Below are 27,203 nucleotides of genomic sequence, written 5' to 3' on the forward strand. Positions count from 1 at the left end.
CAAAGAGTCAGTGTGGGTGGATCTCTTTATTTTATGTGTTTGGGTGTTTTGGCTGCATGTATATCTGTGCACCATGTGCATGCTTGGTGCCTATGGAGGCCAGAAGAGAGCTCTGGATCTCCTGGAATTTGGAATTACAGTTTGTGAGCTGCCATGTGAGTGCTGGGAACTGAACCTGAGTCCTCTGGAAGAGCATCAAGTGCTCTTAACCACTGAGCCATCTCTTCAGCTGTGGATCTCTTTAGAGCAGTGGTTCTCAACCTTCCTGATGCTGCGGCCCTTTAGTACAGTTCCTCATATGTGGTGACCCCCAACCATAAAATTATTTTCGTTACTTCTTCATAACTATAATTTTGCTACTGTTATGAATCCTAATGTAATAACTGTTTTCCAATGGTCTTAGGTGACCCCTGTGAAAGGGTCCTTTGACCCACAAAGAGATCACAACCCACAGGTTGAGAACTGCTGCTTTAGAAACAGGCATTCTTCTGTGTTGACCTCAACTTTTCTGTAGAGGGAGGTTATTCATCTTGTGTAGAGGAGTTTCTATAAAGACACAAATCACTATTTGCTGTATCTTACACTACAGAATGCCTGCAGTACTGTGAATACATATCTTACTTTCAAAGTGCAGGAGGAGTTTGGTATTTAAAGGAATTATCTAAAGCCAGTTTCTTGGGTTATGTTAGTGGGTGGTTGTTTAACCAGGATATGAACTTGAATTTCCTATGGAAAACTGAAACTGGAAACAACAGATACCTGGGCTTTTTCCTTGACTATATACTGTCATTTCTGGTGGTGGCGGGTGATGCTGTGTATAAGTTATTGTCTTAAATGCTTGAGACCAGAAGTATGTCAGATTTGGGATGCTTTTGGGTTTTAGACGTTTGCGTATTAAACAATAGGATACCTTAATTATGGGATCTAACATCAAAAATGAAGTTCGTTTGGGTTTTATCGACATTGTACAGATAACCTGCAGGTACTTACTATTTTTAATGTGGTTACATTTTTGTTGTGATCCATCATATGAGGTCAGGTTTTGGAATTTTCTATTTGTGTTGTCACTGGCACTCAAAAAGTTTCTGACTTTGGATTTTGGATCAATATGCCTGTTATGTGTTTAAAAACTGTATAAACTTCCTGTCATTAATCAATAGGCCCAGATCCTTTCAGCTTCCTGTCTTCAGCTCACATGAAATTAGGTTCTTTCAAATTCCTTTCTTTTGTTTGCTTGTTGTTTGTTTTGTTTTTCTAGACAGGATTTCTTTGTGAAGCTGGCTCTCCTGGAACTCACTCTGTAGACCAGGCTGGCCTTGAACTCACAGAGATCTGCCTGCCTCTGCCTCTGAGTGAGTTCTGGGATTAAAGGCGTGTGGCACTACTGCCTGGCTGGGTTCTTTTAAATTCTTATCAGCAAAGATAATTTAGTGAAAGACTGTAAAACTATGTCTACCTCTCTACTGAACACATCTGAAAAATCTGGAAGCAAAAAAGAAATCTAGTTTTGTTTGGGGACTGTGATACATGATTGGAAGTTTACCACTCTGTCTGCAGGGTAGTGGGTTTATAGGGTGGTGCAGAAAGTTGTTTACTTGCTGTTGATGCACAGGTCGTATCCTAGGCATGTACTCACACAGGTGTTTGCTAGACCCAGTTAACCCGGATTCCTGACTGATGCACACTTTTGTATCACATTAATGAAAGAGTTTATTACTTGTCAGACTAGTTGGGTCCGAAGTTTGGTATTTATTTCCCTTTCAGAGATTAAAATTCTGTTTAAACGTTAATGAGTAAAAGGTGAAAGAAACTTTAAAGTATCAACAGTGAAGTTAGTATTACAGTAATAAGTGAATTATACTTTCTTTGTTTTGATTTTAGACAGGATCTTGTTGTATAGTGCAGAGTGGTGTGGAATATACTGTGCTGCTTAGGCAGGACTTGAACTCAAATCCTCCTGCCTCAGTCTTTCACTGCTGGTACTACAGGTATGCGCCACCATGTCTTGCTTAACACCCCCACCCCCAGCAGTTAGTCGTTCAGCTATCGAAAGCATATTGTACAGCTTTTGCTGTTTTGTGTCATTCATCTGTAGACACCTTGAGCCCAGCTTTCCATGTGGTGGACTCAGGTGCTGGCGATACAGGTCTGCTGTAGCTCCTTTCAGGTCTTGAGAGTGAGGAGTGGTGCACTGTAAGGACACAAGGTGTCATCTCAAGGCACGCTGGGGTTGGGAAAGTCACTTCTAATTCCTAAACTTATCCTTGAGTTTTGAAAGAGTTGGGCACAAAAAATTCCCAGAATCTAACTACATTTAGATTAAATGAAGGATATGAGACTAGACAGTGGCCAAATTAAGATGTTATAGACCCAGTAAGTACTTTGAATTACATTTTCAAGATAGGAGTAGCCATTGAAGGATTTTCAATGGGGTCTTCTCATAGCACTGAGGAGACAGATGTGGAGTAGAGTGCAAAGACGTATGTGGTGGAAAATTAATTATGAACAAGCTTCAGCACTGTGAACGTAATGTGCATAGGCAATGGCAATGAGACTAGAAAGAAGGCTGCCAACACAATTTCAGGAGTGGAATTTTCTGAACAATGGAGACAAGAAACGCACCTTGATGATTTCCAGTTTCAAGCATTCTGGTTGGGCAGAATTCTCCAAGGTAGGGAATTCAGAAGGAGGAGAGAGAATGAATTAACTTTTCAATGTGTTGAGTTTGAGGTTCTTCTCTAGATCATTCAGGTTAGTGGTCAGGAGAGACTGCCGACGGCAGATGTTTAGGGTCCATTAGTATTGCTGTAGATGTGGAAGCCACAGGTTTTGAAGAAATTACCAGTTAGAAAAATAGAGTCAATGTATCTGCTACCTCTTGCATTCTTTTGGTTTACTTGGTCATTGGGGTAACACCTAGTTTCTGTTTCTATCTTAATGGTTCATTTGAGAAATGGTGTTTAACAAGAACTGGTTATTTCTGTGTCTGCCTCCCCTTATATAACAGTGTATTTGATACTACCTTAAAAGTGGTACATAAATTATAGTAGCATGAGATATGAATTAATTGATGCATTTTATTCAGAGGGCTTTTGAGGTAAATCTCTGACACTTACTTTAAAAGACCACTCCTTTAAAGAGTTTTTAAATAAAACAATATGTTGGTGTTCTTAGAATGAACAATTTGTTGTTGTTGATTCCCACAGTTTTGAACTGTAGGTATTTTCCATGAACAGTCTCTATGCCTCTGACCAGACAGGAATGGCCTGTGTTTCAGCTTAGGCAGCATCAAGTAGGGGCAGGGCACAGGGACCTAAATTTGAGTCCCAAGGACCCATGTAGAAAAAAGCCAGGAGTAGCTGGATGTACCTGTAACCCTGTATTGTGAGGTGGAAATAGCTAGATTGATTCTAGTAGCTGCCAGCCAGCCTAGCTGAAATTGCAGACTTCTGGTTCAATTGGACACCCTGTCCCAAGGCAATAAGATGGACAGAAGAAGAGGAAGACAGCTGACATCCTCCTCTGGTCACTGCATGTGCATGCATGGCCACATACTCCTAAAACTCATATACAACACACACCATACATGCGTACTTAGAGTATAATCCATATGATTAATTAGTATCCATAGCCAGAGTATAAGGGGAAAAGATGCTATTAAAAGCTGAACACATGTCTGAAATATACTAGTTTTATTTTTCAGAGCTGCATCTTTTGGGATGATGAATTCTTAGATGTTAGACTGTGGGTCATACATTGTCACATACATTCCTCTGGACTTCACTATTCTTTCCTTGTTCTACCTTTCTGAAGGAAAAACCTAGCAATAAAACTTGCCTTGATCTTGGAGCTGAACAATACAATAGTTCAGATGGATATTTTTGTCTCAAGACATGAAGGAGCTTGTTTACCCTAGGCCAAGGTCCTCAGGAAGATACAGCTTTTCAGAAGTCAGCAACTCTGTGTCATGAACTCCACTCATTTAATACAGGAAGTGCAAGCCTGCATACCTTTTGAGTTATCCACTTTTGGGGACTGACTTTAAATATCCGAGTTTAAAGGGAAGAACTCCCAGGAGACTGTGTGTGTGTGTGTGTGTGTGTGTGTGTGTGTGTGTGTGTGTGTGTGTGTAAGTCCCAGTAGTAAGTTTTATGGATGAGTTGAGACCCTAAAACTTAAGCTCAGCGATAGAATGCTAACAGACACGAATTAGATGACAGAGTAAAGCTGCAGAATCTATAGAAAATTATAACTTTCTGTTCTAATGCCTTGAAAATGGTTTCTTTTATGTTTTAACTTTGACTTAATCATTAAATATTAGCATAAAGGCCTGATATCCCCATCACATAACACAAGGCAGACTGCTGTATCATTGAACTGTATTATAACTATAACCTTTTACTATAGTTTTAAACATTTAATTTTGTGAACACTGATCCTGTCCCTCCAAGCAGGCTTCCATATACCAACCCACATTCCAGCAAAGCATTAGGAGATGATTATAGATGTAATAGTATGCTTAGGTGTTCAAAGTATAACAAAAATCCGTAGAGTCAAAGTTTAGAGTATATTTTCTGACTTGAAGATAACACTTGCTTTGTGGCATTTTTATACATGCTGTTCTTTCTCACCCATTTGCCAACATTCTAGAGTGAAATTTCACTTGGAAATTTCTTGCAAGGTTTATCAGTATGTAATCAACAATAGAACACCCACTCTTTGTCCCTTTCATAGTGAGCACCACCATCAATGTGTAGTTTGCCCATACTTGTTTATACATTGTTCTTTTCTTTTCTTTGTAAGATCAACAGATGACAAAGACAGAAGTTTTGTTGTTGTTGTTGTTTTATATTAATTTAGATGACTTTCTTTTTCATGTAGTAAAAACCCAGAGTTTATTTCATTCAGCAGGCCCAGTACATAATATTAATGGAAAACTGGCACCACTTGATTTCCTGGTTTTGTGCTTTTTGGGTGGAGCTGATTTCTGAGTATGAAGGTTATGACAGGAAATAATATGAGGTACCTGCAAGAAAACACTGGGAAAGGTTGCCAAACATTCTGTGTAAGTACAGTTTTCTCATGCCTAGGGTTCTGCCCTATTAAAAAGTGGATCTAGGTGCATGCTAATCTTGTAGTTGAATTACACAGTTGGTTTCTTTAAAAAAATATTTTTTATTTATATTTATGTGTATGTGCTTATATGTACACATGCATGTGTGTATCTTCAGGCTGGATGATGGGTGTTGAATGGCTTCGAGCTGGGGTTACAGGTGGTTGTGAGCTGCTCAGTGTGTGTAGCACTAGGACCCAAGCTCACCTGGAAGAGCAGCAAGTGCTCTTAGCCACCGAGCCATTTCTTCCGCCCCTGGAAGTCAGCGGAAATCTATTACTAGCATGCCATCATTCTCTAATGAAAATTTGAGAAAATAATTTTGAACATTTTTAATGAGCTTACTACTTAGAAGCAAGCCATGATAAACTGAATCATCATCTTAATACTGCTTCATCATATTAGAAGAGATTCCTGTTGTTGATTTCTTCCCCTTGTTCCTGGTGTCACCATCGCTCTGCTGATCATACAGACTTCAACGCCTGTTTTCTCTAAATCTGTTCCTGACTGTTCTAGCCCACAGAGCCATCTTCCTCCATTGATCTTTCAGTATCTGCCTTTCTGTTTATTTTCACTTTTACTCTTAGTAATATTGTATTCATATTAATTTTGCTGTCCTTGTGAATCTAGCCCTTGGAGACCAAGACTATCCATTAGTTTAAAGCAATGGCATATGTGGTTATAAATGAATCAACCATCAGGCCTCTTCCCATTTTCCTTGCCTTGCAAGGAAGCAGCTGAGTTTTGGTCTCTTTATAGTGCCTTCTTCATACACTGTTGTTCTTAGTACTATCTTTATACCTTTCTACCTTTACTATCTCTTCAGTTATTATCTTCTGTTTAAGAAGATTATAAATGGTTTTAGGAGATTCTGGGGTATGAAAAGGGTGAGTTTCAACATTTTCTTATTTTAGGATTTATTTTAAACTATCATAAAAGTCAACCTCTTTGTATGTACATCTATGATTTGTTCATTCATTGGGATGTGTATGTTGGAGGCAATAGTTTGGATGTACACTTACCCACAATTTACTTGGTACAGACTAGAAAGAAGGAAAACACTGTCAAGTTTGCAAACCTGAATTTTCTTCCCGACTCTTGATTACGCTGCTGTTTTTATAGCCTTCATGGAAACTGTGGGCAGAAGTGTAAATAATGACATAATGTAAGCTGCCACAAAGTAAGGTGTATGGTTTTCTCTTGCCAGCTGGCATTTCATGTACACCTGTTGAGCCATCATTCTGTTGAAATGGAGATGGAGATGTAGAAACTTAGTGTAACTTAATTTTTAAATGGAGAAAATTGATTGCCCAGGTCATGTGTAGTTACTGAAGAGAAAGAAGCTGTCTTGTAAGGGTTGTTTCGTTAGGTAATAACATTATGTCTGAAAAAGCACATTGCAGAAAGGATGCTGAGGAAGATAAGTTTTCTTTCTACCACATCCATTCTCTTTTTTTTCCTTCCCCAAGAGGCAGGCAGTAACCAGTGTCTAGGGCTTTTGAGAGCTGTTTTATATAATGCAACCATATATATACATGTATACATTATCCTAATGCAAATTACACTGTATCATACATAGTTTTGGCATCTTTTTTTAAGAGACATGTTCAAAAGTATACCTGAAAATTATAGAATCTAGGTATTTTTATTTTTTGGTCCATGAACTTTCCACTTACATATCATTTAGGCACTTGGTTTTTGCTAAGCCAAGTGAATACACTTTAAAATAATGATTTATTTCTAGTATATCACATCAAATCATTTCCTGTTTAATATAATGTACTGTTCACATTTCTTTTAGAGACAAAGAAGTCATGGTTGTTGATTTATTTTATAATGAATCATGCCGATGTTAAAAATTAAGAGAAATTTATACAGCAGCTATTACTGCTAGTTACCAAAATTTTAGTTTCTTGTACCCAAATACTATATTCCCATATTTCGTCCATCTATAGTATTAATTTGTTGGGATATGTGATCTTAATGTTATTTCTTGGCTTCATAATATATTTGATTTTGTGTTTTATTTGAGTAGATATTCATTGTGATTCTTCCATTGAACCATATTCATTTTTATTTCAAGCTCTGCTTCAATTCTCTCTTATATAGTAGAGAATTATTTTTAAAATGGAGGCAGTGTCTTAGAGTAGCGAGTTGGCCACACTGTTGTGAAGTAATGATTGGAATTCTAAGAGTAGAGATAGCACATTGGTTGGTTAATTCATCAGGCAACAATGACATTGCTGATCTGGCAAACACAGTAGGCAAATCAAAACTTTCTGTATGAATATGAATACAGAAGAGATGATTCAGATGAACCAGCCAGACATCACCCTATCAACAATAAATGCTGTTAGTGTTCTTCTCCACACATCTAGAGGATTGACTTGTTTTATTTTGTTGTTGTTGTTTTTTGTTTTTTTAAGTAAAGCAAAATAGAGTGGGAAATGGTAGAGAAGAAAATGTGTGTGTGTGTGTGTGTGTAGGGGCAGCAGGACGTAGAGAGAAAATGAGAACTTGTATAGTAGGAGGACCCCTCCCCCTTTAATGAGTTAAGTAACAAGGAAAGCACACAGGTGGGAAACATTTAAGGGAAAAAGAATAACATATTTTGGCTCAAATTTTCTAAAATAATGATCCATAAGAGAAAACTGATGTAGGTTTTTCTTTAGCATGTAACTGAATGAAACTTGATGCCTCCCAGTGCATCCATTTTGTTTCCATGTCTGTTTTAGTATCAGCAAATAAATTCATTTCAAACTGTGGGTATTCCACAGCAAAAGACTGTCAGCATCCTCAAATACTATTTGCTCTAGCTTTCAGTCCCACTTAAGTAAATATTCCAATGGAGGGAAAAAGGCATAATAGATAGACTCAGGTGCACCAGTGATGCCAGGCACATAGCATGGTTTTCCACTTTGGTGAGCAAAGGACTGGCACACATTATTGTATCTCATTACTTTGCATATCAGCAGCAGCCACTGTCTTTCCAAGAGGTCTTGCCAAGAAGTAGGACAGAATATATTTTCTCTGTAGCACACAGAAATTTTCTGACTTAGCAGAGCACTTATTTGAACTTGATGGGAGAGGATAAAAAATGTGTTGATTCTAACATGCGTCTGGGAGGAATTTGGTTGTCCAATTCTACAGGCTAACTTAACTTGGCAAGAACACTGTATGACATTCTGTTTGGGCTTTACATACCTTGGTGAGCCAAGGTTTCTGGTACTTGTTGCCTCAGGGGGAATGGCCCAATTGACGGTAAAGATGAAGGATATTTACAGTATTATAGGCCAGATCACAGATTTAACTAAATCAAGTAAATCAAATCTCATCAAGACTTAGTACTGAGCAGTTAAAACCTTTTAAATTGCACACACCCCGCCACATATGAAAAGTAGCAATGTGAGGGAAGCAGCTGTTTGTTCTCACATGTTTGTGTTCAGGAAGTCGGTTTCTAGTTCCTTTCTGTGCAAGCTTCTGGAGGATGACATTTTTAGGCAGAGCCTCAGGCTGATCTTTGGCTCTCCTCAAAGGTTAACAGCTATTGATTCATCTAGTGTGCAGACAGTGGGATGCTTTTATGAATCCGAGCAAAGGAATGAATGACAGGAAATGAGAAGGTTCATCTGAAGAATATGAGAAAAAAAAGCTCTGGCAGGTCTGCAGTGCGCTTTAGGGATTCAGGTTAGCCTTGGAGTCTGACTCATCCTAATACTGGGAAACTAGTTTTCTAGACAATCCTCAGAAATAGGGACCTTATGTTATCTACCTTCCCTCCCTCCCTATCTATCTATCTATCTATCTATCTACCTACCTACCTACCTATCTATCTATCTATCTATCTATCTATCTATCTATCTACTGTTATTGTGTGGGCAGAGCCCCTAAGACATAATACACATTTCAGAATGTTAAATTAAATTGAAGTCAGGGCTGGTGAGATAGCTCAGCAGATGAAGGTGTTTGCTAATCCAGCCTGACATATCAGCCGGACTTCAATCTTTGGAACCCAATGGAGGCAGTAGAGAACCAACTCCCAGGCGTTGCTATTGGACCTCCACATGCCCTGGACTACATAACAGTAAACAATTAAAAAAAAATTAAAAGTAACTAACTTGACATATTTTGGTGATGGTTAGATTTTTAAGACCTAATGCTTTCTTCTGAAGCTTTTACAGCCTTTGTTTTGTTCAGGAAGTTGACACAAATGTTTGGCTTCTTAGGATTTGTTCTCTTTGTAAATTTTATTTCTGGTATGTGATTTTTTTTTTTTTTAAACTAAAGTTATGCCTCTGGGCATAATTCTATCCAAAACCTTGAGAAGGCAGGAAACTTCGCGGTGGTGTGATTAATTCTGTCATTAACTTAAACAACAGAGCACATGCCCATAAACATCTAACCTTTGATTTGCTTATCACGGAGTAAAATCCATCTGACAAATCTGAGGTTGCTTTTTAGTTTAAAACATTTTTGAAGCTTATGTTACAATGGATTTTCTATCTAATAACAAAGCCTGGCACACATTGATATTATTATCCCCTTTGTAGTTCCCTGGAATAATTTAGCAAAACAGATTCCCTAAAAGACCAATAGTTAGCCAATAGTTCATGTAATATTTTACTTTTTCTTAGATTGAATGCTTTCAGATACAGGCACCATTACTGAAACTGAAACACTGATATCTAAAATGTTTGTTCCAAAATCATGGTAGATTTTTCCATTTTCTGGCTTACCATGTTCCGAAGTCTGAGGAAATTACAAGTTGAAATTAACCTGTCAAAAGCCCAAAAACTTTTTTTTCCTCAAAGTAGAAATGACCAGAATATAATAAGGTGTAATTTTATAAAAGACAGTTATTTTGATTAACTGTTAAAAGTTTAAGGGATAAAGTACTCTGTAATACTGTGATTTCTACAGAGCTTAGAGTGAAGGTAGGTGATCTCAGTGAGCCCATTCTTTAAAATCTCCGTATGCCTACCACCTTGCTACCCTATATGACTTCATAAATTCATAAGCGGAATAAAATTTAAACATCATTAATTTTTTATTTTAATGGTGGAATATACTTATTGTATAATTTTGGGAGTCATAAATAAAATGAAAATAAAGACTGTCTTCAGCCTACTACCTGAAAATAACAACACACTGTTGTGGTTTTTCTCCATCATTTTATAAATTTGTGTTGTCTGACCACACAAGTTCATACGCTCACACTCTACAAATGCAGATAAAATGGATTTTGTCATTGACTACTTTCCCATATTGTTAGCTATTATCTCACAGCATTATTTTATTAGTAAGTTAGTTCGCACTGCAATATTATAGTACTTTATTGTTGGATATGAAAAATTTTCAATTTTCCTTCCTCCCCTTTCCCCGTTTTCTATTATGGATGTTGCACTGAACATTCTTTGAAATTTTATTTGCATTCATAGCTATTCTTTAAGGGAACATCTTAGAAAAGAATTTCTGGGTCAAGCTCACGGCGGGTTTGGTGACGGCAACCCTGCCTGTCGCGGGGTGTCGCGGGTGCGGCGGGGTGTCGCGGGGTGCCGGGCTCCTGGACGCAGCTTTACCTGGTGGGTGCGGGGGACGCGCCGCCTCCGCCCCGGGCCGCGCGGTTCCCGCTCGTTGCTAACCGGCGTGTCTTTGTCTTTCCTCCCTGGGGTCCGCTGCGCCCGTGGGGGCCGAAGCCTGGCGAAGCCGTCGCCCCGCAGCGCCGCCATCCTGCGTCCGCCCGCGGGCGCCGTCACCACGCGCCAGGCCGCCTCCAGCTGCCGCGCCAAGCTCCGCGGCGCCGCCAGGGAGCGCCAGCACGCGGCGCGCGCCCTCGGCAAGTCGGCCGCCCCGTGACGCCGCCGCGCGCTCCCGCGGCCGCGCGCCCCGCCGGACCTCAGGCGCCCGGGTCGCCTCCGCAGACGCCGCGTCCACCGTCGCCTCGGCGGGCGACGTCGCCGGCCCCCGCTGCCGCCGCCGCCGCCTGCCCTGCCCCTCGGGACGCCGGGCCACTCAGTGCTACGTGCAACGCTCTTCTTCATGGAAACTCTCAACGCACACGACTCCTTCTCCGTAGTCGTCCTTGTGATGACCCCCTGTTCCCACACAGGTTCTTTTGGTTATTAGTTCTTCGAAGCCAACTTCGTTTTCTTCACCTTCAGGCCCCATCAAGCCCCACCTCCCACGCCCATCTGCCCAAGATTCCTGCTGTCTAAATTCTCGTTGGCCCTTGGGTGGCCAACAAATACAGACTTGTGACATGCACAACAGTAATTGAACATGAGGCTTTCTCTTCCCTGTAACTTCAGCTCCAATTACCCTTCCTCTCTTTGGAGTCGGTCCTTGTTCCAAGAACCTAGCTTGTCACCTTTAGAAACGGGATCCTCTCTAGAACATTGTCCAGGGGTGATCATGTGCCTCTCAAAGCTGCCCCGGGAAGGCGCGTTGGCCGGTCCTCTTGTTTTCCCAGGGACTCTGCCCCTGGGTTTACATCGAGGCTGTGCTTCTCCTGGGCTATTCCCCGAGACTGGTCATAGCCAAGGTAGCCTTGACATTCATGGTCCCTCAGTGAACTATTTTGGGGTGGGGGCCCCTCAACTCTTGGCGGAAATTTCCTTAGGACTGCTGGCTTCATTCTGTAGTCCCTCTTGCTCTCCCTTTCACAGGTGAGTCAGACCTGCCTTACGGCGTGAAGGCCCTTTTCTCTCCTCTTGTTTCCTTTTGTCTTTCTCAGGTGTCCCCTCAACACAATTGCTGCACAGTGACCTCTGTCTTGGTGTCTGCTGCTAGGACCTGAACTGACACACCAGACATTCCATTCTCTGATCACCATCCTCCTGTCCTGAGTTCTTTGTTCGTTGACCTCATTTTTCTTCTGTTGAGCAGGCCGTGCCTTGTGTATATTTCCTTGGCTAGCCCAGATTCCATAGCCCATTATAATCATGCCTTTCTCTCAGCAATTCTCTCAAACCTCAGTTTTGTCCAAGTTATTTTCCTAGCCAAAACAAAACAAAACAAAACAAAACAAAAAAACAAAAAAACCAACCCTGGCTGTATGTAGCCTCTGCCTCGCACTGGCCTGACCGGAACAGCTGACCATTTCCTTTAAGAAAATCACAAAACCCAACCAACCTCTTCTACTTTCAACGCATTATTGCAAATCTTTTCCCTATGGTCATCTCGGTCCCCGCGTCTAGGCCTACTGTTTCTATGCATGTATCGCCTCAGAGTGTCCCTTTTCTTTCTTATTTCTCTGAGAAACAAGAGTTGTATACCGACCTCCTCATCTTCCTGCTACAGTGTATGGAAATGACCTTCCATTTGGTGACTGTGAAAAAAGCTTGACGGCCTTCTCCCAGCTCTGTGCGTCTCTTTCTCTCTGGCCTTTTGAGTAGCTTCAGGTTCCCCTCTCCCTCTTGTTACCATCTTTTTCCTCCTCTTAATCAGTTGTTCAGTTGAATAAATGGCACCATGTTTCAACAGTTTATCTAGTCAGAAACCCAGAGTCCACCTCTGCTTCTCTATGACTAGTTCCTTACAAAGTAGACCATCTAATTGATCAGTTTTATTACTCAAATAGTCCTTTTTGTTTTTCTGAGAAAGAATCATTCTGCATAGTTCTGGTTGGGCTGGAACTCACTATGTAGAGTAGGTTAGCTTTCAATTTGTGGTGATCTCCCAGCTTCTGACTCCTAACCTGGAATTGTAGGTGTGCACAATCATGCCTGACTCAAAATTGTCTTTAATCTGCCTCCTTCCAAATTCAGTACTATCACTTAGTCCTGACCAACATTTTTTCTCGTGACCTCTGTGTCAGCTAGTCCTGCATGGCCTCTCAGCTACTGTTCTTGACCTACTTTAGTACATTTTTGATAACCTGGTGGTAGTGACCTTTCTCATCCATTAAACCAAATAAATTGTTGGTTGTAGAATAAAATTGAAACTCTTTACCATGGCTCACAAAGTCCTTCACTATCTGACCCTTTTTTATTTCTCTGACATCTTGTGTATTCCTCTCACTGTTTACCATGTGTGGCCATGCCAGTTCCACCAACCAGCCAAGCAGGCTCTTTTCTGTACCTCAGGGGGTTAATAGATGCTACGATTTCTAAGTTGCCCTTCATGGCCACGCTCTCCTCCATCACAATGCATCCTCTTGATGGGTGCAGAGTTTTGAGAGAGGCCTGCCTGGAGCACCATATTGAAAGTAGTCATGACCTCCCAATCATTTCCTGTCCCAGTTTATTTGTAATCTTATTTATTTGTTTATTCTGTTTTATTTCTTTCTCCCCACACTAGAATGTATGAAGAAGAGACTGTGTGGAGATGTCTGGATTCTTCAACACTGCATTCTCTGCCCATAGCAATTTGGTGCATATTAGATGCACAATAAATGTCTGTTGAAGGGATAAATGAATACATATGCTAATTTTTCTGTTGGAGATTCACTCTCTATTGACTTTGTAAGAGGTATTTATATATTAAAACCACTAATCACTTGTTTATTCTGTTTGTGTGGACATTCTGCTCCTTCTCCAGTATGTGCCAGTTGAATTCTTGATGTCTATGATATACAGAAACATTGTATTTTCCACAACAATAAATATCTTTTATGAGTCCTGCATTTGGTGATATGTTTAAAAATATCTTCTCTGTGTCAGTGTTACATGCATATTTGCTTGTTTCCTTGTATTTTCATTTTTTTTGGATTTAAATATTTTCTCTAAATGGAATTTATTTTTGGCATAGGTATGATTAAGGGCCTAAATATTTATTTAGTTGTTACAGCATCACTTATTGAAAATCCTTTTACTGTTTCGAATAGTTGGCGTTTATCAGATAGTAAACTCTTCTCCCTAGAGTGGTTTCTGGATTTATCACGTGTTTGCTGTGCTGGAGTCTGTTAACCATTGCCGTGGTATCAGTTGCTTTACTCTGTTTACAATGAAGTCATATTACTCTTACTTTAAAAATATTTTTGTTTTTTGGCTATATTTTTTTCATTTATTCTCCTCAATAAGCTTTAGTTATATTTTGGTAAAATCCAAAAGAAAGTCTACTGTCATTTTCTTTAGAATTACTTTAAGATTCTGGGTTATTTGAGAAAGAGTTGTAAAGTTTGTACTCTGAAGTTTCCTATTGAGGAACTTGTCACGTGTCAAGGTTACTAAAGACATCTTGTGTGTCCTTCAGTTTTTTTTTTTTTTTTTAGTGTGCTGTAAACTTATTTGTTATATTTTAGCTGTTTTAGATTTTGTTGCTATTTGACTGTGATCATTCCCCACCCCCCCACCCCCATTTTTAAGAGCTTTTATGAAAGTTGTTCCTTGTAGGGTCAATTGATTTTTGTATTTGATAACATTTCAGAACTCTCACTAATCCTCACTGATTCTTTTCTACATAGCTGGTCACTTTAAGCATAAATAATAATTTCATGCTTCTTTTGCTATGCCTATACCTCATTGAATAAGTGATGGTAATAGCTTTGCTCTTTCCCTGACTTTTTAGGATGCCATCAGTATTATACCAGATTTTTTTTTTTCTTGAGCTGAGGATTGAACCCAGGGCCTTGCACTTGCTAGGCAAGCGCTCTACCACTGAGCTAAATCCCCAACCCTATTTTTACCAGATTTTAACATTAACTACTGGACTCAAATGCAGGCCTTCAGTCAAAGGAAATGATTTTCTGGTTCAAATATACCAAACATTTTTTGGGGAAATTCTTGTTGAATTGTATTAACATTCTTGGCAACTAGAGGTTATCATTTGGTTTTATTTTGTGGTCTATTACCCCCAATACACTATTATTAACAGATTTCTTAATACAGAGCTATTTCTGCATAAGATAGAGTCTGTAATCATGGTGAGCTTTCCCACATTTTAAGTATAATAATGTTAAATTCAACTCCCTACATTTTAATTGGGATTATTACATTTATATTCACAAAAAGTTAGATTACAATCTTATATTTTTATATTCTTCTTTCTTAGCTTCAGAAGGGGAATTTCTCTATTGTTTTAGGTATAAATTAGTAATAATGTAGGAGCTGTCTATTCCTTGATGTCTTGGAGAAACCCCCTCATAACACTGTTTATAAGATAAAAGATAATTCTCTGAAAATTTTGAAAATTTTTATGGTTTTGTCCTATACAGGCAACCATGCTTCTTGAATAGCAACTTTAAAATTATATTTTTTAAAAAAAATCATGCATTTTCATAGAATTAAAAAATATGTTAGATTTCTGCATATATTTATCTTATAATTAAAAATATTTTTCTCTGTATCTGTGGTTGTAGTGTTTTTCTTATTTCCTAACTTTTTAGTGTTTAGTTGTATCTTTTCTTTCATTAGACTTGCCAGTTTTTTTAAGGCACCAACATTTAAATATTTTATTAACTCTAGTTTTTCTGCTTATATCGATATAATTATTTATCTCTAATTTCTTTCTTATTATTACAAGTTTAGTTGTTGGTTTATGAGTGTTTCTTTGTAATTGATGATTTAGATAATTTTTAAATTTCTTATTTAGTAATAGGACATAAGACTATAAACTTAACCTCTGGGCACGGCTTTATTATGGAGCCTCTTACTGTTACAGCGGCTGTCTCTATTCCATTTTTAACTCGTGTAATTTACGGTAGTGTTCTGAATTTTTTCCCTGTTAATTCTGCTTTCTTTAATAAAAATAAGTTTATTAATATTTATGTTGCTATTTTAATAAAGAGCCAATTTTATTTATAAGAGGTGAGCTTAACTGTGAAATGAGTTTATCTGAAGTAGTATACAAGCACCACCATAGAGTTCTCCTTTGGAAGATGCCACCAACAGGGCTGGCTAGTGTCGGCTCTAATTATAGGCAGCAGAACTTGGAGACATCACTACTACCAATGATTTATTGAAATAGCAATTTCTTCACTGACCTAATTACTCATGTAAAAGTCAAGAAAGATCTTGAAAATGTTTATGGTATCAGTAGCCATCAAGTAACATGAAATTTAAAAGGTCATCTAATAATTAGAAGAAATCAGGAAGGATTGCATATTTTTAATATAGATGTTGTCTCAAATTTTGTCATTAGAAAAGCTTTCTTTTAGACTTAGAAAAAGTAATTTTAAAATGTTTATTTTTTAAAAATTATATTTCATGTACAGGAAGTAAATAAAAGCTGCCCATAAAGCCATTATCTAAAGAAAAGCACTGTCAAAATTTTGCTTTATTTCCTTCTGAGACAATTTAGTGCACACCTCGTCTCTTTCTTTGGGACAGAAGCAGGCTCAGTGTCTTCCACAGTAGCTTCTGTTTATTCATGGACATTTCCTTAAAGCATAAGGAAGTGGAGATGGTGGGGACACTCATCTCAGTAGTGGTGGAGGAAGGAGGGGGCTCTTTGCTCTGGTTGCTGGCGTCTGTGCTGCCCGTTGCTCAGGTGTGGTCCTCTGCTTCTGGCCCCTCATGTGGGGCCCTTGAAGACTCTTCCTTCTGCTCCTTTTGTTTAGTTCCTCTGCTACTTAAACTTAGCAGAAGTACTACTGTTATATTCCAGAACTACTCTCACTGAGAACAGTGATTTTGTTTGATTACATTTATAGTATTCTCAGAAGTCTAGGACCAATAGATATATGGATACGCACACATACCACTCAAATTTGGAAATTTTCTGCTTACTTACAGATCTGGAGGTTCACAGACTACTCTTTATAGACAAGTCTTTTAGAAATTCTGCATTACAAGAGGAAAGTCTGTTTTAAAATAGGTATCTCAAACTTTTCCTTACGCAGTACTTTCTTTTAGTAAGACTTGTTAGTTTTACATTTTTCATTTTAATTTGTGAGTCTGTGTGTGTATCTACATGAGAGCCTCATGTGTGTGTAAGTGCCTGTAAGCTAGAAGGAGGCATTGGGTCCCCTGGAGATGGAATTACAGGTGGCTATGAGCTGCCTGATGTGGGTATTGGGAACTGAACTCAGGTCCTCTAGAAGAGCAGAAGTACTCTTAAGACGTGAAGCCATCATCTCTCTATCCCTATTTGTAGTTTTTATGAAGTTTTGGCAACAGTTTGCTTTATCAGCTAAGTGATTCTTAAGGTAGTTAACTCTTGGTGGTTTAAAACACACATAGAAAAACTTTATTTGGGCTGCCTCTTGTTCAGGGAGGAGTTAGTTCCTGGATTGCCTCCAGACGCAAATGGGGGTCCCTGATTTGGGCACCATGGTTATAGGGCCTTATTCAGGCCCTTTGGTGACAAGTGACAGTGAGAAGATCCTGTTGATTGGAGGAATTTGTCCACCTGGAGCCTGAGCCATCTTTAGACTTCATTTTGGGCTCCTGGGATCCAGGGAAATCTTGCCTAACAGCATCCCCTTCCACTTTATCCTGATGAACTCACCAGCTCAAAGTAGGGCTAAAGAAACTGTAGGTCTAATTGGGATTGTAGAGGTATCTGAGTGGCTGTTCCTCCAGAAGTGCTTAGTTCGTTCTTGGTACCTGCATGGTCTCAGAACTAACTCCAGGCCTTCTGGGTTCTGCAGGCACCAGATCACAGGCATACATGTGGTGCACAGACATTTATGCAGGCAAAATTATATATATGAGATCTATCTGCTGCTAAGGATATGTTCTGCTGTCTGCAGTATAAAAAGAGAATGTCAGTGTTTCTGAGTGACCCACAGAGGGGTTTTCAAGGACTGGTGGGTCTGAGTTTTAACTGAGTCAAATGGAGTTTACCAGTCGATGAAAGGGGGGAGCCTAATGGAAAGAGGCAAGGCAAAGTCTGGGCATAGAAATAACTCAGGATGGATGGAGTGTCAGGTGTATAGTGAATAACTTGGTTATTTTATTTCCAGTGATGGTGGATCTTTCAAGACTTTAGGGAAAAGATAATTCTAAAATAATGTGGAAAATGAGCTTGTGGGACATAAACCAGGCAAAGGATGACAATGGAAAGTTTATTGTCATATATGGGTGAAAGTTGCAATCACTGAAAGAGAACTGGTGTTGAAGGCTGGAGAGAAGATGGGCTCAAAGGATGTTTTGGTAATCAAGGAACCAACAGGTTTTCCCAAGATCTTTGTGCCTCTGATGACCAGAGGACTTTTAATTTGAAGAATAGGGGATAAGTAGTGGATGTACTGAAAGGTAGAGTTTCTGATGCTTTGGGTCTTGATACAGAGGTATCAAGATTAGGTGAGTGACATCAGGAAGCAGTGTGCTTCCCCTGTAACAGTGGCTCTCAACTGGGAGGCATGCATGTTTAGCAGTGTCTAGAGACTGGGCTGACTGTTGTGATGAGGTAGGAGTGCAGTTGAATGTCCTATAATTACAGGACAGGAAATGGAAGTCCTGCACAGAGAAGACCTATTGAGTCCAATGCACCAAGGTTGAGAAGGCCTGCCTCAAATCATGTTGATGTCTTTCCTAAGAAGCCTTGGCTGATCTCTGAGAGTTACATAGTGTGATCATGAGGTATGATACCATAAAGTAATTTCTACTGTGGTATTCAACTGCTTTTAAAATGGCTCGGTATAGGCTTATTCTTTCCCTGTTCTTGTATGAACACTTGGGCAGAATCCATGAATTATCACTCATGGTTATATAATAAAGAAGGCTCCTTATTCATTTTAAACCACCTAGCACATTCTCAAGTCAACGTCTTCTTCTCTGAAGTAATGGAAACTCCAATCTCACCTTGAAGCTGAGTCTCCTTTGAGCTGCAGAATGAAGGTGTGGCAGGGTCCTGCTCTCAAAGCTGTGGGTTGGAGCATGAGGAGAAAGGGACCACGAAGGTTCTCAATGGACAGGAAGTATAGTGAATCGGCTGAGGGACCACTGGGTGTGGCAGGTATTTATAGTTGATTTTCTCTTCTTAATTATCCTTAGATCTTGCACTAAATGTTCCTTTTAGGAGTCATATACTCTCCTGCAGGGTTCCAGGGCTTCCTGAAAACAAAACAGCTGAGAAACCATGATATTTTTGTTTTTTCTCATTTCCAAGGTGCCATAAACTAACATATTTGAAAATGCACGTTAAAAAAAGACAAAATGAAAGGAAAAGAAATAAAGAGAAGCCCACATTTGAAATGTTAACCTTAATAGGCAAAAATGAATCCATCCAACTGTAGTTAGAGTTTCCTGCCTGGCCCAGAGTCAGAACAAATCTCTCTCACCCGCCAGGCCCATAGATGCTCAGACCCAACCAAGTAAGCACACAGAGACTTACATTGTTTACAAACTGTGTGGCCGTGGCAGGTTTCTTGTTATCTACTTCTTCTATCTTAAATTAACCCATTTCTATTAATCTATACTTTGCCATGTGGCTTGTGGCTTACCGGTGTCTTTACATGTTGCTTGTCATGGCGGCGGCTGGCAGTGTCGCCCACTCCAGCCTTGTGCTTCTCACAATTCTCCTCCTCCTTGTCCCGCCTACCCTATCCTTCCTGCCTGGCTACTGGCCAATCAGCACTTCATTTATTTTAACCAATCAGAGCAACACATTTGACATACAGAACATCCCACAGCATCCAACAGATACAATACTTTCTAAAATTTAAGGGGCTTTTGTACCTTTTCCATTATAGACAAGCAGAAGTTTATGGATCAACACCATCCTTCATCTCCCACATGCAGAGCGAGGGTCTGGTAGCATCTTGCTTGTTCCTTCCTTGGGGAACAGGAACATTTCATCTTTTTCCTCCAAAGCTGGCTTTCCTCGGACAGTGACTTGATCTCTCTCCCCCATTCCTGCTCTCTATGTTCCCTCCCTTTCTCTCCATGACAAGGAAGGCATCCTGTGCCATGGCATAGTCTTGCAGCATGGATTGCCCAAGGAGGCTCACCTCTGGTTCACTTCCCAGCTGCAAGCCAGTAGATGTTCTTCAGGGGTCAGTAGAATAATTGTCCACTTCCTCAAAGATGTTCCCTGAAGCCTATTGAATCCCTGAGGTCTATGATTCTGGTGCTTTATGAGGAAAATAGGACTGTGCAGCAGATTCCCCTCACTCAGGTTCTTCTTTCTCTAATCATATAATATAAATGATAAAACAAAAACTAACCCATCAGAATTGGACAAAACAAACAAAGAGAAGGAAAAGAGCTCAAAAGAAGGCATAAGAAATGAGACCCATTCATTTGTTCACTCAAGCATCCCATAAAAAACACCAAACTGCAAGCCATAATATCTATGCAAAGGCCACTCTTTCTACCTCCTCTTCCACAGGGTTCCCTCTTCCACAGGGAGAGGGATTTTATGGGCTGAATGTTCTAAGGTCTCTCATTCTCTGATCATGTCTGGCTGTGGGTCTCTCCCATCTGCTGTAGGAAGAAGCTTCTCTGATGATGGCTGAGTAAGACACTGATCTATGAGTATAGCAAATGTCATAAGGAGTCCAAAAGGTTTTTAGAATGGGAGATTATACTGGGCAATCCAGGTGGACCCAGTGTAATCATAAGGGTACTGGTAAGTGAAAGAGGAGGCAGGAGAATTGGAACAGGAGACATGACGACGGAATCTGAGGTTCCAGTAACGTCCTCTTTGGTGCTAACAGTCTGCGGAAACAGGAAAGGAAGGAAGACTCTTTGAAGAGACTCCTGGAGGAACAGGCCTGCTCACACCTTGATTTTTGCCTAATGAAACTTTGGATTTCCTGAGTGTACCTTAGGGATTTGTGTTGTTTTGAGTGGCTAGCTTTGTGGTCATTAGTTATGGCAGCAGTAGGAAATAAATGCAAGCGAGAGTCAGCCCCAAACACTGCAACCCCAGACTTGAAGCCCCAAACAATCACAATTAGTCTGGTTGGCCCCTGTAAAGGACATGAAGTCAGGTTTCAGTTTTTATTCAGCGTGGCTTCCTCATTAGCACAGGTTCCTCTTTAAGCAGCTTCTTTGCTTATAAGTGGGGGTAAAAAAATTTAAAGCGCAGACTTTAACTGCTGGTGCTTAATGACCAGCTTGCTAATTCTGAGCTGAATTACAAAGATTTCTCAGATTAGAAACCTTACCTTTGCAGTTTTACTTTGATGCCATTCCTGAACATCAATTGTTTCTAACCAAAAGGGATAAATAGCAATCTCAAACCTATGATGGCTTTCATGATTTCCTCTGTGTAGAAATTATATTTTAGGCAAATAGTATGATGAATGCCCCATGCAGGTTTCTTTTTGGTAGTATTAGCAGGGGTCCGAAGATGATATATTCACACCCAAGTTTAAGATGAAATAACACCGAAACTTAGGTAATGTTTTACTTATCTGCTACTCCAGGGTCTATGATTATATATCACAAACAAGATTATCTAATACTCATCTTCTGGATGCACTTTTGCTATTACCTATGAACATGGTACTTGTCCTTTCAATATCTGTACCCATAGAGACAGGCTGTGAAAGAAAGAGCTGTGAGGACAAGACCTGAAAGCTCCTAGTGCTCAGAAAAGTTCCATTCCACACTCCACGATGTATGTAGCTGTGTGCTGGCTGTTTGAGAGAATGGCAGTGCATTCAATTCAATAGGATGTCAGAAATTACTTCTCTTGATTAATTGCCCAGGAAACATCTAGAAGTAATTGGACGAGCATCCTCTTAGATGCCAGTATCTCCAGTAGTTGCCCACATCAGCACTTTATTATAGGCATAAAAATCAAAGAACCCGATAAGGAACTGAGGCTGTGTAACCTGAGAAAATCCATTATAAAATAACTGATTTTTCTGACTAAAGCAACTGTTTTAGAATTCTAACCTAAACCTAACTCTAACCTGTGGTATTGTGTCACCAAAATAAACTTATCTGGGGTCAGAGAACAGGATGGCCACAATATTAAACATGAGGATAGGCAGTGGTAGCACACGCCTTTAATCCTAGCACTTCAGAGACAGAAACACCTCTAGGATCTCTGAGTTCAAGGCCACATTAGAAACAGCCAGGCATGGTGACACTGTCCTTTAATCCCAGAAATCCAGCCTTTAATCCCAGGGAGTGATGGCAGAAAGATAAAGATATATAAGACGTAAAGACCAGAAACTAGAAGCATTTGGCTGGTTAAGCTTTTAGGCTTTGGAGCAGCCCAGTTCAGCTGAGAGCTATTGGAATGAGGATGCAGAAGCTTGCAGTCTGAGGACACAAGACCAGCTGAGGAACTGGTGAGGTGAGGTAGCTGTGGCTTGTTCTGCTTCTCTGATCTTACAGCCTTCACCCCAATAACTGGCCTCAGGTTTGTTCTTATTAATAAGACTATTTAAGATTCATGCTACACTAACCCTTATTGGTGAAATTATTAAGGCCACTCCACGTAGTTAAAAGGGAGGTTTATTTTGTGGGGTAGCTTACAAATGAAGGGGTAGGTTGCAGGGTCTGGCAAAAGTATAGGGTAGTCCGGCGGTATTCTCTGGAGAACTCTGCTCAGTCCACCTCCAGTGTCCGGCGTCCCAGAACCAAGAGCACGACCTCCTCTTGATCCTCGGTCTTCTGCTCCCTCCTCTGCCCCGCCTTGTGGGCGTGATCATTACTGAAGCCTCAATGGGGGTTGGAACTTCCAGGCCAATGCTGGGATGGCTATCCACTACATCCCCTAACCCAGTCCATCCCCAATAGCCTCGAAGCCCGCTAGTGTCTGTCTAGCCAACTAACACTGGCCCCATCCTCAGGAGATGGTATAGCAAGAGGCTAAGACCAAGGACTTTGAAGGAGTCAGTCAAGGACATGTGATCTCACAGACTTGTGTGGCCTCAATGAAGTTACTACCTAAGTCTCAGTAGCTTTATTTGTAAAATAATATTAATAAAACAGTTCCTAGTCAAGGCATTATGTGTTCAACACAGTATCTAGTACCCAATAAGTGCCTGGTAAATATTGCATCAGCTTCGAAAATAGAAGGAAATATTGTTTTTTTTTTCCCTCACAATGCTCAGAGAGGAAAGCAGATAGGGAATTATGTGAATGAGTTTTAGCAATCAGGTTGAGTAAAACTATAAAAACCAGAATCGTTGCGGATGGAGAGATACCTCAATAGTTAAGAGTAACAAGTTACTTCTTGTTCCAGTTAGAGTTATTCTTGCTGTGATGAAATATGACCAAAACAACTTGGGAAGAACTTCATTCTGCTTAGAGATTTAGGTCACAGTCCGTCATTGAGGGAAGCCAGAACAGTAATTCAAGCAGGGCAGGAACCTGGAGGCAGGAGTTGATAGGCCATGGAGGGGTGCTGCTTACAAGCTTGCTCAACATGCTTTCTTATAGAGCCCAGAACTACCACCAGTCCAGGGATGGCACCACCCATGGTGATCTGGGCTCTCCCCCATCAATCATTATTAAGAAATTGCCTATACTCTTGCTAATAGCTTGATTTTATGATGGCATTTTTCTATCAGTTGAGGTTCCCTTCACTCTGGTGACTGTAGTTTTTGTCAAGATGACATAAAACTATCCAGCACACTGCTCTTCCAGAGGACTTGGTCATTAGAACACTAGTACTCATGTCAGGTCACTCACAACTGCCTGTGACTCCAGCCTTTTGGGGCCTCTGTGGGCATTTGTACCCACACAGCATATATATACATCAATAAAAATAAAAATTAAGAAAACTCCAAAACTAGAAATATTAAATGTTGATGAGTATATGGCATAATCAGAAGTATTTATTTACATTTATTGTCAGTGGGAATGTAAAGTTGTTAGGAACGTAAGTTAAACCATTTTGTGTGGCTTGGAATAATGTAAGACTAGCAAGATAGAAGCCAGCCACCAGGCAGGTCTGATATGAGCCAAGCCTAAGGTAGGCTCTGATATGCTAGTGAATAAACCCCTGGGTGGCATTGCTATGTCAGTGAACCAGTCCTAAGCTGTGAACTCCAATAGCATAGCACAAAACTAACGTCCACTGGAGTAATACAAAGACTGGAACTTCAGAGTTGGCTGTAGTTGGAGTTTTCCTGCCCGGCCCACAGTCAGGACAAATCTCTCTTACCCATCAGTCCCACAGCCACTCAGACCCAACCAAGTAAACACAGAGAAACTTACATTGCTTATAAACTGTATGGCCATGGCAGGCTGCTTGTTATCTACTTTTTCTATCTTAAATTAACCCATTTCTGTTAGTCTATACTTTGCCACATGGCTCTGTCTTACCGGTGTCTTTACATGTTGCTCTCATGGCAGCGGCTGGCAGTGTCTCTTTTCCCCAGCCTTCCACCTCCCAGAATTCTCTTCTCTCTTGTCCTGCCTATACTTCCTGCCTGGCCACTGGCCAATCAGAACTTTATTTACTCAGAGTGACATCCACAGCAGTTGGCCCTTAGTAGTGCATTACCATGTTCCCAAGACACCTTCACTGAAACCTATAGGCATGGGGACTTTGAGACTGGCAATTGTGTGTCTCTAGCTTCAGTGGTCCTTGAGTATCTGTCACTGTTGCTAAGTTCACACATACCTCCAGTCAGTGCTAGCAACTGGCCCATGCTCTCAAGGATCTTCTTGGATCTCCAACAGTGACATCCTCCAGTTGAAGGACCTCATAGCAAATGGAGATTGAGAAGATTCCTCAGTGGAACCCTGCAGCAGTCTCTGCCTGTCAATCATTCTTGTTTGGCAGGATGTCTATTGACATGAGATTACCACAACCTTTATTATAGCATGGTATTATAAGGAATGTTTTTGTGAATAAACTGTGCATTTTCAAAAGGCAAATTTTGTGTGGATACCCTAATTGCCCAGTGCCTCACAGCCCACTGGCTGTGATCTCTGCAAAAGTGTAGTTATAATTTTGAAAAATTTTTGGTTGCTTATGAAATTAAATATAAATATATCTGATGTCTTAGAAATTTTACTTCTAGGTAATTACATAAAGGAAATCAAGGCATTTGTCTACTTTAAGTCTTAAACAAATCTATTTGAATAAGCTTTACCCATAATAGCTAACTAGTGGAAACAGCCCAGGTATTATGGGAGAATGGGAAATTGTGGTATGTACATATAGTGGGATACTACTTGAAAATAAAAAGGAAGAGAACTCAGGAATAGTACCCACAAAACATGGATCAATCTCAAATCATTATGTGGAATAAAACCAACCTCATACAAAAAATTTAGTAATGCATGACTCTATTTCAGCAAAATTTTAGATAGGCAAAAATTGATGTATCATGAAAAACTCAGAACAGTAGATTCCTCTCATATGGGGGAAGTATGTTAGCTGTAGAGGGATCTAAAGGAACTCTCTGAAATGAGGATAATGATACATAACTTGTTAGGGGTTTGAGTTAGACAGGGGTATGCACTTGACAATATGCAATGAATGTCTTAACTTTTCACTTTGCTATATATAAAGTTATTATCAAAAAGAGAAATGAGCTAGAAAAAAATTGAACTTTACTTGATGATATGTACACTAATGGTGTACTCAGAAGTGACATGTACTAATGTCTGAAACTGACTCTGAAAGGCATTAAAAATAAGATGAATAAATCAAGAACAGTGGCTGATTACATGTCTGTAGACCTAGCACTTGAGAGGCAAAAGCAGGAAAATTTATACACGTTTAAGGCTAGACTACTCTACATAATGAGTTCTGGACCAACCAGGGCTACATAATGAGACAGTGTCTCAAAAAGAGCAATACCATTTTCTTCATCACCATCATCATCATCATCATCAACAACAACAACAACAACAACAACAACAGCAACAACTAGGATGAATAGAGTGTGGATGTAAGAATTAATATGTCAATTTAAATACAACAAAATGTTAGGGTATAAAGCAGAATTTGAAAATCAGAGGGCTTGGGGAGATGGTTCAGTCAGTAAAAGGCCCATAGAGTAAGCATATGGATATGAATTTGGATCTTTAGCCATCATATATTAGCCAGACCTGATGGTGTATGTCTGCCATTCCAGAGCTGGCGGACTGAGACAGGTGGATCCCTAAAGCTTATTGGCCAGGCAGCCTTGCCAAATCTATGAGCTCAAAATTCAGCAAGAGACCTATTATCAATAAATGAAGTGCTGATAAAGAAAAGGGAAGACACTTGATGTTGACTTTGGGCCTCCACATGCACGAGTGTGTGCACAGTTGTGTACAGACACACACAGCATAGCACACAAACTTATATTTACACAGATGGATAAAGGGATGGATAAAAGAATAGATATGTTAGTCAAGTGTAAACAATTGTCAAATAAGGAATGAGAGAATTTGGAGAATTCAAGTGTATACTGCAGTATTTCCCAGCTTTTCTGTATAGTTTAAAAGTTCTATTAATTTGATGGGGAGAATATCATATCAGCACTTATATATTCCACTTGTGTAGGGACGTTTATCCATTGCTGAAGCCTACTCCTCTGTTTTTCTTCTTCCCAGATATTGTATTTTAGTTTTGGGTTTTGCTTGTGGTGTTTGACTTCTGGCCACTCAATGTACTTACTCTGCAGCTCTTTCAAGTTCTAGATGTCTTCAGTCTCAGCTTCTTGGCTATTCCTTAGACCATTTAATTCCTACCCTCAATGGACCTTAGCTGTGATAACTCAATTGGCTTTGGTTTAAATTACAAATTTTCAGCCTTATGAAGGTATGCAATCTAACTTTGAAGTTTGATCTATCTCTGAGCTAGCAGTATGTGTTGTAATATGCTCTGCTGGTCCCAGGGAGTGACAGCAAGCTGCTGTTTCCAGTCAGTTGCAATGATAAACAACTGTTCCTCTGCAATGCCCTGTGCTGCCAAGTCCAGATGTTCAGTAGGTAGGTAGGTATATTTAGTGCCTTTTCAACCTAGGCTGTTTTCAATTTACTATAGATTACTAGGATGCAGCCCATCACAAGAAGAAAAGCATTGCATTTATCTCTTAGTTTCTTTAAAGAATAAAGGAAAGCACGTGAAGACCTCAGACATGTCCTGGAGCATGTTGAAAAAGCACCCAATGTTAACTGCTGCCACTGTCACCGCCCTTGTTATTTTCTTCAGCTGTATCCATTGCTGTCCCTCCTGAACTGGGATAAGCGGCAAAGCCATAATGAGTATATTTAGCAGCTAGAGTCCCTCAAGTGATTCATGTTTCTTTCTCTCTCTTGGAAAGACCTTTATTATTATTCTTTTTCTATCTAAATAA

At 40.0% G+C, this 27,203-nt stretch overlaps 1 protein-coding gene across 3 annotated transcripts in view; it reads left to right on the plus strand.

Annotated features, from left to right (window-relative positions):
* The window catches only part of Znf800 (zinc finger protein 800), a 46,330-nt gene extending 34,176 nt beyond the window's left edge, over window positions 1-12,154 (plus strand). For all 3 annotated transcript variants that reach the window (XM_036180917.1, XM_036180916.1, XM_036180918.1), the window contains exon 6: window positions 10,810-12,154. In XM_036180917.1, coding sequence (XP_036036810.1) covers window positions 10,810-10,969 — 160 coding nt within the window. In that variant the 3' untranslated portion in view covers window positions 10,970-12,154. The remainder of the gene's footprint in view (window positions 1-10,809) is intronic.
* The last annotated feature ends 15,049 nt before the right edge of the window (window positions 12,155-27,203 follow it).

The sequence above is a fragment of the Onychomys torridus genome, chromosome 3, assembly GCF_903995425.1.
Source record: "Onychomys torridus chromosome 3, mOncTor1.1, whole genome shotgun sequence".
Lineage (NCBI taxonomy): Eukaryota > Metazoa > Chordata > Mammalia > Rodentia > Cricetidae > Onychomys > Onychomys torridus.